The sequence below is a fragment of the Lepidochelys kempii genome, chromosome 4 (genome assembly GCF_965140285.1).
Source record: "Lepidochelys kempii isolate rLepKem1 chromosome 4, rLepKem1.hap1, whole genome shotgun sequence".
In the NCBI taxonomy this organism is placed as follows: domain Eukaryota; kingdom Metazoa; phylum Chordata; order Testudines; family Cheloniidae; genus Lepidochelys; species Lepidochelys kempii.
The window spans coordinates 18,579,077-18,594,789 of record NC_136383.1 but is presented as its reverse complement, the minus strand read 5'-3'; the positions used below and the strand labels follow the sequence as shown (position 1 = coordinate 18,594,789).

Below are 15,713 nucleotides of genomic sequence, written 5' to 3'. Positions count from 1 at the left end.
TTTGAAGCAAAAGGAGGTGACAGCAGCTGTACGGATTTTGATAGATTTCCCATGCGCATGGGATGAAAGCTTGTGTTACTAAATATGGTGGATAACAAGGAAGCTTGGTGGATGTTTATGGGGAGAGCCTTCCGAGCATGAGGAGCAGTGTGGGAGGAAGCACTAAAGTGCTTGGTAGAAAATTTAACAAGTACTGTAGCTAGAGGAAGCTGGCCTCATGGACTGGTTAGAGGCGAGTGTTGACCGTTTAATAACAAATTAGGGATGATATGTGGGGTTGGAATGGGCAGAAGGTCTTGAAAGTGAATACAAACTGCTTATGTTTGATGCAATAGAGAGAAGGGGGAACCAGTGGACTGATGCAAAGAGAAGGATGATGTGAAAGTTATGGGCTCGGAAAATTGTCTTTGGAGCAGCATTCTGAATGGACGTGATTGGGGAAAGATTGGATTAGTCAAGGCCCGAGAAAAGGATGTTTCAGTAATGGAAACATGAGATGATGATGTAGAGAAGTTTTGGATCTGTGGCTGGATAAGAAAACTGTATCTTAAAGATGTTATGCAGAAAGAATCAGCAAGATCTGGAAATAGCCGGGATATGAGAATCTAGAGAGAGGTCCAAGTTGAAGAGGACACTCAGGTTATGGGCCTGAGTGACATACAGGATGGTAGCGTGATTGGCTTGTGATGAGGAAAGTCACATGCAGCTGAGGTGGAAACTTCTTTGGAGGAAACCTCTTTGATATTGAACATTTTAATAAGATCTAATGTCAGTGAAAATAAAGGTGGCAGGTTAGTTCTGTTCAGTGTACAGACTTAGGGTTGGCAATATTGTCAATAAGAGATGTATTCTTTGTTGGTTGCTTCAGGTCTCAAGTTCTGTCCCTGATATGCAGTCATGCCCACCTTACCTTCTGTAGTTGGTTTCTCAAGTTATTCCCAAGCTCCCACCCTTTCCCTCTGTTTCCTTTCAGTACTTTCTGCCAGACATGAAGCTCACCCACCTTGCAGTATGCACTGGTAATGGATGAGTAGTGCTGGTGGAGATGATGCTTAATTGTCACTTTGTAAGCCACTGCAAATTGCTACAATGATTGTCGTGGGCAGTTGGCATACATGAGCTGCAGCTAACTTTATGTCTGATTCTTGGGTAATCCAAAGGAATATCCCATCACGTTACTGAAACAAAAAGGAACCACCCATCAATCCTCACATTGGGTTTGCCACAGATTTTCCTGTGTATGCCCTATGAATGCTAAGGGTTCACTTAAAAACACTCATAATTAGCAAAAACATGACATACTCGAGGTGTTGTTTTGGTTGGCAACCGGGTATCTCTGATATAATAGCAAAGTTCAAAGTTAACATATTGGTCTGAGTTAAAATAATTTGGTATTGAGTAGAGTCCCTAGTAGAAGAGAAGATTGCAGTGATGGCTAGAGAATTACTCAAATCCATTAGGGTGTATGGAGTATTCACATTATATTTGACCCTGTATTTCTTTGTGACAGCAGTTTAGTTCTTTCTGTAATGGAAATGAAATACTATGAAGGATTTCAATACATTGCTTGTATATCTTATATTTTATTATTTGTATTGCAGAAGTGCCTAAAGGCTCCAACTGAGATCAGAGTCCAATTGTGGTAGGCACTATACAAACTCACAAACAGATACTTCTTGTCCTTAAGAGACTAGAATCTAAGCAGACAAAGGGAGGGAGAGTTAACGCTATTCTCATTTTAGAAAATGGGAACTTAAGGCACAGAGGGGTTAAATGACTTGCCCAATGTCACATAGGAAGGCTGTGGCAGGACCAGGAGTTGAACCCAGGCCTCCTGAGGTCTGGTTCAGTGCATTAACCAAAGACCATCTTTCCCCTTGCTGTTGAACAGCAAAAGGGCAGAGCAACTGCTGAGACATGTAAAGCAAATGTGCCTCAAATGGCAACTATTTTGACAGTGCTAGTTGCATAACCCCTAAATTGGAAGACTCCAGAAATCTGAACAGTCTGTCAAGTCAAACTACACTAGTATCTATCTACCAACCAACTGGCTATCTTGAGCTGCAAGGTACACAACGGTGGCATCCTGAGTATCCAGCTAAAAGGCACAGCATACTGGTAACAAAGAACAAAGCCATGGTCCTGCCCTAAAGGCTCTATCCTCATAGATGCACTACTTGCCTATGCTTCTTTATATAAGGGATGGTATAGGGAAGGGAGTAACTCCCTGCTGTTTGTTGTAGTTTAGCTATTTGAGCACAAAGCTGGAGTGGATCACAAAAGGTGTGTTTTTGGGTTCCCTGCATAGATCCCTGTGTGCGCAGCAGCCAGTGCAAACAAGAGGTCAGAGCTGCGTGAAGTGAATCCTTTCTGTTGTTACCTACTCTTTATACAGGCTAGCTCCCTGATGTTGCAGATGCCAGCGCTGCTGGTGCTGGCAACGGCTACAGAAGGCTATTCAGCCTCCCTTTGCAGTCTGCTCTAGCCCCTGATTCACAGGGAGATACAGTAGCTGTAGCAGCACATTAGACTGACTTTTTTCTCTCCCCCCACCCTCGAGACCTCTGAGCTTTGACGTCACGTGTGCTCCTTTCAGTTGCCATAGCAGCCCCATTCCCCAAGCCCTCTGCCTGTCTCCTCTGGTAGGTTCCACAATGGTACAGCCAGCATCACGCTGCACAATGGTTTCCAGGCAGTGAAAGAGGGTGATTCAGCAAGCCACTCTTTCTTCCCCTTTTATTTCATTATTATCATATGTTTTCCCTCCCTTTTCCCCCCTCTGCTTTATTTTTTTCCCCAGGGATTTTATTTAGTACACTTTTTTAAAAAATTGGTTTGCCTTGAAGTCACCTGCCCATCATTTTAATTATTATTATTTTTTTAATACTCCATCTCTTCCTCCTCAGTTTGGAATGTGGTTAAAAATACCACGTAAGGTTGCAGTTTGAGGGAAGGGTTGCTGTACCGGGAGCATAGTTCGCAGGCACGGAATGGTAGGTGGTTGATACTAATATTCTACGACTAACCTGCCTTTGCAGGGTGGGGTGATGAATATTGATTGTTGATTTAAAAAAAAAGAGAGAGAGAGAGCCAGGTTAACGAAGTAAACTGCTAACCGATGCAAGAAGGCAGCAGTGTTACAGAGTTTGTGGCCGGAGGACCATCATTTTCCTGTTTTTGGGTGTGTATGAACATTTCTCTTCGGGCTGTTTAGGTGACCGGTGGTTTTAGGAGCCGTGCAGAGGCACAGCATGGATGGGGTGATAGTGATTTAACAGCTGGTGCATGTAAACAGTAGGGCTGTACTCAGCCTCCTTACCTCTGAAACTGCTGGGGCTTTCTTTGGGAGATAACTCTTGGCTTTTAATTCAGCAACGTAAACATTTTGTTTGGGTGTGTATGGGTCTAGAGCTATATAAAATAATAACTGTATAGTCATTTTTAAAAAGGAATTGCTGTTACTAAACACCTTTTGTGATCTGGAAGCTTAAAGAACTGGCCTTTTGCATAGGGGTTAAATTTAAGAAAAAAGATGGTCTGGGGGGAAGAATGAGTGTGTCAGAAAAATTGTGGTGTTGGGATGTGTGTGGTAGTTGATGGAAATTGTAGGCAGATGGAGGGATGTCTTGAAGGAAGTGGTCTCTTAAGGTAGGCTTTACTCCGTTGCATGACTTCCAGATGTAATTAAACAAAAACTGCTGTATTTTATAGAGACACCAGAAGCCCTTAGGAAAATTATGTGCAAAATAATTGCCCAGTGGTATGGTACAGAAGAGAATCCAACAATTTTTTCGACTGCAGTGAAATCAATGTAGCTTTACAGAAAAATCCTCACGCAGCTCTGGCAGCACAGTTATTGCAACAGAATTAACTATTTTGCTTTTTTCTTTTGCAAAGGGGGGCTTATTACAAAATAATATGCATTTCCCTTGGAGAGTGAAATGCCACAGCCATGCCTAATAAGCAAACCTGTTCCCCCGGAGAATCTGAATGGGCTTGTACCTTAAGTGATTGTTAGCTTGTTTACATGGGCTCCTTTTTACTGCATAGCCTCACCATATCCTCAGTGCATCCTTCCCCTTCTGTGATTTGTTCAGTGTGACTTTTGCAAGAGACCTGGTGAAAGATGAACCCCAAGCCAAAATATAAATACAGATTTTACCAAGGGAAATGAAGACACAGAGGGAGCGTTTTCATGGGGAAATATTAAATAACATAGTATGCATTGTCAAATCAAGGATCCTCTCTGAAATGAGCTGGCTGCTGGACATAGATATTTTGTCATGCATGGCTAATTTTTTTTTAAAAAACAGGGGGTGGAGGAGTGAGAGCATGCATGTACATTATACTGGAATTGTTTGGGTTATGTTCCGCCACATGCAAACACATTTGATTCAGATTACCAGGACATAAGGAGATGTATAAACACCGTGATGCTCTGACCCTAACTCAAAACATGTCAGTATTGGTGACTGCATAGTATATGCTCGAGTAAAGTGCCCTTTTTTCCCTGGTTTTCCTTCTGCCTGCTGGGTACTTTTTCTAGACCCCCAAAGTGGCATAAAAATACCTGTTTTTGTTCGATGGGGCAATTGATTTTTCTCCATTGGGAACACAAATGTGAATCACAGACATAGTTGGACCTCAGAAAGCCATTAAACTGTATATTTTCTCTCCCACTCTCTCATATTCACATACATGCAATGTTATACACATGCTCTGAAACAGCAGCAGGATAATTTGTTAGGGTCCTGTTGTTTTAGTATGGTGTTACTGAGGAGCTTCATGATTCCAGAAACATTTCTAAAGTGGATAAGGGCAAAAAGCACTTAACATGAAATATTAGCTGCCTTCAGCTGACTCTGCTTGCATGCTTGATATTAGAGAACATTTCTCTTGTTGTTGAGAGAAGTGTGTTATGTGCTGGAAGGGTCGGTTTATGAGCAGATCCCAGCAGGGGTGAATGTGTTGTTTGCTGTCAGTCTCTGGCATGTCTGCAGCCATTATTTAATGATTTCATAGTACTGGTCAATAATTCCAAGGCATGATATTGTTCAAGTGTTGATTTTTTGAAAGATAGATTTGATATTACAACGAGAGATCTACCGAATTTCCCTTTGTGTTATCCTTTTGGAATATGATAGAGCTCAGTCCTGCTTTGCACTGTGTTGCAAAACTCTCCTTAACCTCAGTGGGAGCAAAAGCAGGCCTCAATAAAACAGACTCCTTTATTACGCATACACATATGCTATTTAAAAAAAATCCAATTATTGGAAAATACAGAATTAAGAAAAAAGTCCTTGCTTTAAAACGTAAATGTAAACTACAATGCAGTGCAAAAGAACACCATTCTTTAGATGGTTCCTGAATAGCAAAAACTATAAACATCATTCTGATGAGAACTAAATTCAAAGCAAAGCTTTGATGTGCTGTTCAGAGTGGAGAGCGCTCCAAATCACTTAAACCTTGGATTATCCAGGTCACATTTTTAGTTCATAGTAGCCCTAGTAGAAATGATGACATTAAAAAAATCTAATCATTGCTTTGCTGTCCTTCGTGCTGCTTTATTTCTTCATTGAGGTAACAGACAGGAAGGAAAAAAAGATTTCGCTGAACCAGAATAACAAACAAATGCAAATTGGTTTCCTGCTTCTATCCATTCTCTGCTTCCCTTGCTACAGGTTCTCTGAAGCTCCATGCTACCCTGCAAGAAAAATACTTCCTCCCACATATGGTGGGTAGATTTGGCACTAATCCAAAACTATGATGTATCTGCTGCAAGCTGCTGTCCCCCCCGCCCCTCTTACTATAGTACCCCCACCTTGGGGACAGAGACTTAGGGGAAAAAGAATCTTTTAGAGTAACATAGTCTACTGTAATGTAGAAACCTTGTTTATTAGTAACTGAAAGCAAAATACAACTTCACCTTCATTACTGTGGAATATTAGATGTTAGGGTCGTATTCTTGTGCTCTGCACTGAGACACTGATTATTGAAGTACAAATGAAAGGCAATACTGTGAAGGAGAGAGGAAATGTGTAATTTTAATGGTACCGAATCTTCTAGTTTCAAAAGTTTATCGGATGGCAATAAAATTTTACTTGGGTCGGTTACTTGAGATACAAAAGTCTTAGCTCAAGAGCGTCACCATTATTATTGTTAGCAAGCTTTAAGAACAATCCCTTTAGGGTTTTTTTTAAGTAATAGGAGCAGAAAAAATTAATCAGATATGTTCAGTAGGTTCTGATGCTTTTCTCTTTCCTTTGCACAATGGTATATTAAAAAAGAGGGTGGGGTTGGCCAGCTTCTCAGCTCCTACTATGGAGTGCTCGGCATAGCTCCCGCAAAGGCTACTGGCTTCTGAGTGCCCTGACAGTCCCCCTGACCATGCCAGGAGGTGGGATAGGTTAGGAACGGCTGCACTGGCATGATTCTGACATGGCTGGACATGTTGCCTTTGGGGCTGCTTTGCCCCACTTTCAGGGTTCAAAATGGATACACTAGAACACAGACTTTGGCTTTTGGCATATAACCAAATGGTAAAAACAAAAGCCCCAAGGGTGAAATCCTGGCCCCCTTGAAGTCAATGGAAAATTCATCACTGGTTTCAAAAGAGGCCAGGATCTCACCCTAAGGAGCCAAATACTGAATGAAGCATTAACTACAGTAGGATTGCATAGGATGTGAGTCAGTGTAAAGTTTGGCCCTATACCTTAAGATGATGTAAAAAGCTTGCCCCCTGTGATTAAGGAGTAACCTCTTCTCATAAGGATTCTTAATGTGCTATTCTTATTATGCTGTCACAGTACAATCTTCTTTTGAGCTGCTTGCAGTGTGTATTTTGAATGAATGGTTAGAAAACTTTGCCTAAGCCTTAATGGGTTCATTGATATTGGACTGGAGCAGCCTTCCATATCATGTGACAAATACACGCGCAACCTATTTTGTTTGCTTAGAAATCCCCTCACTATGGTGATTATCTTATAAAAGAATCTTATATCATACACACAAAACGGTGGGTTAATGTTGGAATTTTAATTTAATGAGGATTTTCCTTCCTATTATGTTTTAGTCTTCATTTTTTGTGCATGGGGGTCAATTTAAAAACTCATGTTTAAAAGGTAAAATACAATATTTCTTTCTCTTCGTTTTTTTTTTTCTGTGTTTAGGGCTAGCATTAGAAATTGGTACCAGCAGCAGGCCAGATTCAGCTATGGGAATTCAGGCATGAAGTTGACCCCTCTCAATCATTTCCTATAGATGAGACATAGCACAAGCTGTGGTGAGTTGCAATGGATTCTTTAAAAATACAACACACTCTTTTGAAAACTACTTAATACCAACATGTAGGCTGTTAAAGCTGTCATTTTAAATGCTGTCTTTTTGGTCATTTTTAGTCAATAGGAGTACACAGCTGCCTTATAAGTCTGTCTTTTAAAACCTTTATTACCGCCGCACTGGAATGTAATGGCAATATAGTTTTGGAGGTGGTGTGAAGGCAGTACAATAGTAACATAAAAACCATGTATTGTTATGGACATGCGTATGCCATTGTTTATCATTTTTACCTTATGTATCTTTTTTTACTCTGCGGTGACTAAATATATCTCGTATGAGGAGTGCTTAGTGGGATTTTTTGGACATAAATCCTATTTTCCTTGGTTTGCTGCAGCAGGATTTAGATATTTTTGTTTGGTACCACTAGGAAAAGAAAGTGAAAGTGACAGTAAAACTGACCATCTGAGCTGAGTGAAGTGCAGAAAATAAATAAGCAGCATGAATGGTGAAAGGCAAATAAGATTTTAAAAGTTCTTGTAGTTTTACTAATCCTCCTAAGTGTCATTAGTAATACAGGAAAGGAAGTTTTCTGAATATATCATTTTGATCTTGATGGTGTGTCTCTCTTTAAATTGATCCATTGGGCTTTATTTTAATTATATGGCAGGAGGGGAAAACCTACTTAATTGTGAGATGCCCAAAATGATCACAAACCAGATTTTTATTTCCTGTGAATGTTTTAATTTTATGAGTAACCACATTTCTTTTGAAAATGAGCCAGTGTTTATAAAAACATCAGAACTATATTTTTTTACCATAAATATGTTTGCTACTTGGCAAAGCTAACCCCCAGCCGACCATACCAGAAAGGTTTGTGAACTGCATCCTAGCAGCTTTGACAACAGCTACAAGTACAGCCTGCAACATCTCCAAGATGACTTGTCTGATCTGTGTGTTGTTACATCTCCTGTGGTTTTCTTGAGGACCATACCAGCTCTGCAAGATGCAAAATCTTCACATCCTCTGTGATTTGGTGGAAGCCAATGGTCTGTGTGTGTGTGATCCAGGTCCCACTCTGTGCCTGGGGAATCACGTAAGCTCCACTCAAGAAGAGAGGACCTGTGTCTTCTCAGCTTGAGCTAAAAAGCCAGATTCTGTAGCTAGGAGCTGTAACAGACTCTTATCTTCTATAGATGAAGCATAAAGGGGTACACAAACACATGCCAGCCAGTGCGTTATGCTAACTTGTTTAATATAGTAATAATAAAATTCACAGTGTGATAGGATGACCTCAGTATTGTTGGTGAGAGCTGCTGCAAAGGAATATGGGCTGGGCCTGAAATAGCAAACAGTTGAGGCAATTTGTTTCTGCTTGGGGAGTGGAAAGGGTGAGAGAAGAAAAACTGCCCAGTGGTCTTTAGCATAGTATTGTAATCTGCTTACCCAAAGGGGTTTTTCAAATAGGGAAACTGTGTGCTGGGTGGGTATTACAAATCAGGTCAGAAGTGTGGCAGTTGGGATACTGATGTTGCCGATGCATGGATATTTAATGAGAGCAAGGTTCTTGAATAGAATGTGGGGCTGTACTTCTGGTCAGGAAGGGTGGGGTTAGGGGAAGAATGAGTGGTGTTGGTTTCCAAGTTTGTGGGTTGCAGGCAAGTTTTGGGGGGAGGGATAGCTCAGTGGTTTGAGCATTGGCCTGCTAAACCCAGGGTTGTGAGCTCAATCCTTGAGGGGGCCATTTAGGGATTTGGGGCAAAAATTGGGGATTGGTCCTGCTTTGAGCAGGGGGTTGGACTAGATGACCTCCTGAGGTCCCTTCCCATCCTGATATTCTATGATTTGTGATCTTCATCATGAGCAGGCCATTCTGTGTCCATGTTAATAAGCACATCAGTCTTCATCTTCGTTTAGTAGGGAGCCAGTTTACATTGCATACTAGTCTGAATTCCTCCAATCCAAAAAAGAGCTCTTAAACTATGAACGGGTAGTTAGAACTATGCAAAGTTCAGCTGGTTGAGTTTGTAGGCTTTCTCTTGGACTAAACTTTCTTTGGCTTACATCCATATGGGTCACAAACTATGGGTTTTGCTTTCAGCTTTAAATAAACACAAAAAGAAAGGAGAAATTCAGGTGAAGCTGCTGTATAGGTTAAAATCACAGAGTCGTGTGGTTTTCATCCAAGTTTGCTAAGAAAAAAGCCCAGATTCACTCAGAAGATGTGTGAATTTTACCACACTCTTGATGGATCTGGCTGAACATCAAGTTTGAATTGAAAACCAGAAAAAGTCTGCATGGTTTCGATTTTGTAATGAAGGCATATCACATCTCTAAAGGTTGTAGCATCCAGATAAGATACAGTTTGCAACAAATCAGTGCATGCACGCTCTAATCGGAAGACATTTTTTACTGGCTTGTTCATGGAGAATTGCAAAAAACTCTCATCAGAAGTTTGGGAGTTTTCTTATTTTATTTTGAGATGGAGCAGTGATATGTTTAAATTAGGGCTGTCAAGTGATTAAAAAAATTAATCGCAATCAATTGCATGATTAAAAAATAATTGTGATTAATCCGCGCTGTTAAACAATAATAAAATACATTTATTTAAATATTATTGGATGTTGTCTACATTTTCAAATATATTGATTTCAATTACAACACAGAATACAAAGTGTACAGTGCTCATTTTATATTTATTTTTGATTAAAAATATTTGCACTGTAAAAAACAAAAGAAATAGTATTTTTCAATTCACCTTAAAAAAGATCCTCAAAGGGTTTCTTATCCTTCACGAATCTTAAGCTCAGTGTCTTACAATATTTCGTAACAGTATAAAACCCTTAATTCTATCAGTGGCTCTTTCTTTTTCATTGGTATCCTTATAAACGTTCAACACAGTAAGCCATATACTGATCTTGGTTTCCCTGGGTATATCTACACTGTAAAAAAGACCCGTAGCAGCGAATCTCAGAACCCAGGTCAAATGACTCAGATGCACAAGCCTCGTGAGCGTATGGGACTAAAAATAGTCATGATGACGTTGGGGCTCAGACTGAAGCCTGGGCTCTGAAATTTGGCGGGGAGGTGGGGGGTGGGTTTCATAACCTGGGCTCCAGCCTGAGCCTGAATATCTACGTTGCTGTTTTTAGCTGTGTAGTGTGAGCTGCCAAAGTCAGCTGACCTGGGCACTGAGAATTGTTGACATGGGTCGGTCTTGCAGTGAAGATGTAGCCACCAATATAAATATGGAGTAGCTCAAAACTTTGTACGTGTTACCAGAGCTCAGATATCAGCATTCTGGAGTCATAGCTGAGAGCGGTAAAAACATTCTGGATACTTACATGTAGAAGAGCATGATTTTAAAGTTTAGACCCTGATTGTGCAACTTTTACCCACGTTAATACCTACTAATGTGCGTTTTCTCATTGAGTTCATGCAAGTTCCGTGTAATCACACTCAAGAGTACTACTCTAAGGTGAGCAAAGTTTGCAGAATTGAGGTGTAGTGAGATGCCTAGTAGCGGCAAAATCTGTCTGCATTTGCTTGTTCTTTTTCAACGGTAGCAAAAAGCTGGTATACGATATGAAGTCATACGAGGTTTCCCAGTTTGAGAAGAAAGATCTGTCATTTATCAGATGACATTTCACTGCTTCCTTAGTGGCATTGAGTCACTACGTTGTAAATCCTACCAATAATTTTTTTTAACATGAATGATAACGTATAGCATTCCACAGAGAAAAGCATGTTCCGTTCACAGGGATACAATCAACTCCATGCATAGTCACCTAGAATACGGACATCATTGGTATGTGTAAGGGTCTGGCAAAAACCCCCAGCTCAAAATGGGGAACCACTGATCTTCTCCTGCCCACCAGAAAAGGATGCCTTTTGTTTTTCCTCACTTTTGATCACAGAACTCCCGAAAGCAGCATAGATAGATCAAAAGTTGGTAGAATTATCACAAAACACTAGGACATATTGTATTGCCTGTTCTAGAGGGAAAATCTGGAGCAGAAGATAAATGTGTAGCTAGTTTAGATAACTTGAGTTTTCAGTGCTGCACGTGAATAATATGTATAAATAAACACACACACAATATGTAATGTATAATCTCCACATCAACTGTGTAGTTTGGCGATATGTGATTTTTACACATCTGTTGTCCAACTGAAAAATGCAGCACTTGAGAATATTAGGTGGATTTTAAATATTTCCAGGAGGATGTGGGGACCATAAAATGATGGCTGTGTTAGAGTCCAATATAGTGTCTCATTTGTGATAAATGCAATCTTACCCCAATATTGCTACCATTATTAGAGAAACTTGGTCTAGTTGTTTGAGCTTAGAACTGTTGGTTGTTACAGGCTCTCTGGCTTTGAGTAGATCACATAACCTCTCTGTGTCTCAGCTTTATGATTTTTAAACTGAGGAGAGGGATAACATTTCCAAAAATTCCAAAATTTCCAAAAGTGAGTAGTGATTTTTGGTTGACAATATGAGGCAGGCTAAAAGGGACCTAATATTCAGAAGAGGAGTGCTCAGCTCTTTCTGAAAGTCGGGCCCCTTTAAAGTACCTCAAGTTGGCTCTGCAACATTGATTTCTTCTGTCTCAATCAGAACTTTGGCCTTTTTCCTTGTGAGTTAAATGGCAATGTTTTCTAGACAGTGATCAAACTATTCTTGCCTAATCTGATCAAAATAAATCAAAAGGGTAGTGACAGAGAGAGAGAGAGGGAGAGGTAGTGTGTGTGGTTTGTGAAAATGATTTGGCGCCTGAGATTTTAATCCAAATAAATGTTGTATCTGAACTCTTTGATTCAAGTAATTAGTGACTTAGGTTGCATATATAAATATTGGTTAATGTTTCTAAACGGGCTGTAGGAAGGATTGTGATTATACTGGTGGTGATTGTCTACTGACATTTTAAAATGATTTTTTTTTTTTTTTTAGAAAAGTTGAGTATAGAGTAAAATCATTGTCCAGTCTTTTTTTCTGAACAGGATTTGGATATATTTACGTTTACCTCACAACTTACATTGTTCTAGAAGCAAGCAATGCAACATTTTCCATTAAATGAACTTTCTGGATGGATTTATTGCCCATGATGAAAATGTTGACATTCTCCAACGTCAAAAGCAGAAAAAAATGGTAAAAATGTCCTTTCAGAAATCCACAACAGACTAAAAAACAGTGACTAGGCCGTGACGTTTTTTCTTATTTGCTCGTTGAACATGAGTGCACAGAGATTCACATGCCTGTAATGCTGATTATAATGGGGATTGCAGAGTATGCCATTACAACAGGAGAGCAATCTGATAAGAGAAAAAGGAAATAAAATTCAGAAAAGCAAAGATTTTTATTTTTTTAAGCTCAGTTTTTGCCCTTATTTTAATAATCAGCCTCTTACAGGTGCTAGTTGTACAGACCAATTGGAAGCTGTGGTCTAGTAGGAAATGTAGGTATTTGGTCATATCTTGTGCTCATTCTTCATGTGAAACAAGTGTAAAATACACCCCAAAGGTGTGTAAATGACAAAGAAGGGATATGCTTTCTAGTGAGCTAACTTGTGGCCTTTTTGGGGGATATTGGTGAAATTCCAGGGCCACATGACACCCATTGTAGTCAATCAAAGCTATATAAAACGTACACAGTACACAATGGTAGAATTTCCCCCAATTTTAAGGTCCCAAAAAGACTCAAAATAGGTAGATAAAACCAGTTACCACCTTACTTCCAAAATCAAATGTGCGAATGAGTCATCTGAAGGCAGTTGATGAACAGTAGAGTGAGTCAAGTCTCCATTCGTTTCTAAAGATGGCAGCAATACTTAAACTCCCCATATGGCCATAGTAATTCCATCGGATCTGAAATTTCTGCAGGTCACAACTGGCAGATGTTTCCTCTTATTCTGTTTTTGCAACTGAGGATTAAAACCAGCATAAAATGAAGGTGAAGTTACATTAGGTTGTGTGCTGGTGTTGCGTACTGTACACTGGCCTTTGACAGTTCTTAGGTTACGTCAAATTGTAGGGCAATGGTGTATTCCAAGGTCTGATGTGCCTTGTTGTCAATAGTTCAGGATGCCCATGCCTCCCATTGAAATCAATGAGCTCAATGTGATTGAATGACTAGTGCCCCAAGTAGCAGTCACCCCTGAATAGTTCTAGGTTTGTGGGGAGGTGGCCCTGGCTGGGCCTCATTTTATCTTCTTCCCGCCCCAGGGCAGCAGTACCTGCTTAGACTCAGATGCAATTAAATGACCTGAGCAGTATTCAAAGAGGGAAGCAAAACCCAAATCTCTCTCCACTCCCGTACAATCTATCTCCAATTTATGGGCATTGCAGAACTGTCAGTCAAACAGAGAGTAATTACTTAGGCCCTGTTGATTATTACACTGGGTGGAAAGTATCAAACCAGCCATTTCTGTGAGCTTTCTCTTTGGAAATCTGAGTTAAAGTTACCCCTGAAAAAGAAGGAGAATGTATCTATCAGCATATCTCTGGAATTTCATTTTGGCTTGTTTGTAATTTCACCTGGTACATTGAGGGCCAGATTGTGCCTAGTCCCTGCATGAGGGTGCCAGGGAGGGAGAGAGGGAGGTAGGTATGTGCAAGAATGTCTTACTGACTGAGAGGGAGTACTTTGACTCTTCCATAGGGCTAATGTTCCTGTTAGCAACAGGCTCTGCAAAGGAGGAGGGAGGGACAGGGAGGTCTTTGAGCCATTATCCTTCTGAGGCATTATGGTGGCTTCGGGAACAAAGCCTTCCTGAGCTCCTGTTGAGATATCCAGGGGTGAAAGTAACTTAAAGGACTTGGTACACTGGAGTCCTGAGCAGGGGGCGTGGCCTCAACCAGAAGAGGCGGGGCCTTTAACACGCGGGCCCTTTAAATCAAGATTTAAAGGTTCCACGGCTGGGAGCTGCTGGCCCTTTAAATCACCCCTGGAGCTACCAGTTGCAGAGGCAGCTGGGAGCCCCAGGGCTCAGGGGCAATTTAAAGGGCCCGGGGCTCCGGCCGCTGCTACCGCAGCGGAGCTCCGGGCCCTTTAAATTGCCAATGGAGTCCCAGGGGCTCCCCGGCTGCCGCTGCTACCCCAGGGCTCGGGCGGAGATCTAAAGGGTCTGGGGCTCTGCTGCGGTAGCAGCAGCTGGTAGCTCCTGGCCTTTTAAATCACCACCAGAGCCCTGCTGCCTGCCAGGGTAGCAGCAGTGCGGCTCAGGAGGCGATGTAAAGGGCCCGGGGCTCTGGCTGCTGCAGGGAGACTCGGGACCTTTAAATTGCCAGCCTGGGGAAGCTGGTCTGGTCCGGCATGGCATACTGGCCCATACTGACTGACTTTCACCTCTGACTGTATCCCAAGCACAGGGTAATGCCTATAGGCCCCAGTAGAATGCCACCTGTGTAGCTGTTGAGTCCCATGGCTTTGCATTGTTGTTTTTACCAAGCAAACATGTAAATGGTTTCGTGTTGACAGTCGTTCCATCCAAAACATCACTATCTATTATAGGGACTCTTTAGTACTGCTCTTGGGCATCACCTTATTTAGCCAGTACAGATGGGCAAACGAAGGGGTGAATATAAATAGTTAATGGCTCAATCGTTCATCCTTAGGCTACCCAATGCTCCAATTGAAATTAATAGATTAGTCTCAGCTGTATTAATAAATGGGAGACCTTAGTTTGAGGAGGAATACTTATATATATATTCTAGAGTGAACTAAATTTGAACAGCTGCAGCTTTGCTTTCTGAGACACTCTTGTTGAGATTTTTGTTTTTATTGTGGTGATGGTTTTCCAAACTTCCATATTCTCTTTCAGTAACTATATTGCAGGCTTTCACAGTGGCTTGGAAATGAAGGGACAGATTCTACTTTCTTCATGTGCAGAATTCTCATTTATTGCAATGTCAAGATCAAGGGTAGCCTATGATCCAAACTCTGCCATTAGTCCTGCAATCAGATTCCACCTGCATGGATTAGGTTGCAAGATTGTAGCCTGCATGAAAATTTAATGGAAGCTAGTGGCATCCTGATAGGCAGTGCATTGGGTCAAGAGCAGAACTCGAATCAGATTGTGACTCTGACAATCATGACCTGGTTCCCCCTTGCTCCAGGAGGAATGTAATCAGTGCTAGCCCTGTACCTGGCACAGCTACTCCCATTGGTGTGCTGGTTGGAGCAGGGTGGGGGCATGTCTGTGGAAGCAAGTCTCTCATCACTCTCCCTTCCCACACCCAACCAACCCACTTTAATGGGGGTGGGGGAAGTAACGCCCTCATGGGAATTAATTTTTCTCTGTGCTGCTACTCACAATATGAGTAGTCCTTGCAAGTGAGTAAGGGTGTGTAAGGCACCTTCTTACTCCTTTGACCATCAAAGCCAGTAGACACAATAATCCATAATCCTGTATTTCTGAATTTCCCGATCCCTGTTGC

The 15,713-nt window shown here is 41.2% G+C and overlaps 1 protein-coding gene across 22 annotated transcripts in view; it reads left to right on the top strand.

Annotated features, from left to right (window-relative positions):
• The first annotated feature begins 2,637 nt into the window (after window positions 1-2,637).
• Window positions 2,638-15,713, top strand: part of MAPK10 (mitogen-activated protein kinase 10) — a 266,180-nt gene continuing 253,104 nt past the window's right edge. For 8 of the 22 annotated variants that reach the window (XR_012158459.2, XR_012158458.2, XR_012158454.2 and 5 more), the window contains exon 1: window positions 3,015-3,181. Coding sequence is in view for 10 of the 22 variants with exons in the window: in XM_073340580.2 (XP_073196681.1) it covers window positions 3,119-3,181 (63 nt within the window). In the remaining 12 variants the exon portion in view is untranslated. The other 14 variants (XM_073340595.2, XM_073340593.2, XM_073340589.2 and 11 more) reach the window with 12 other exon arrangements.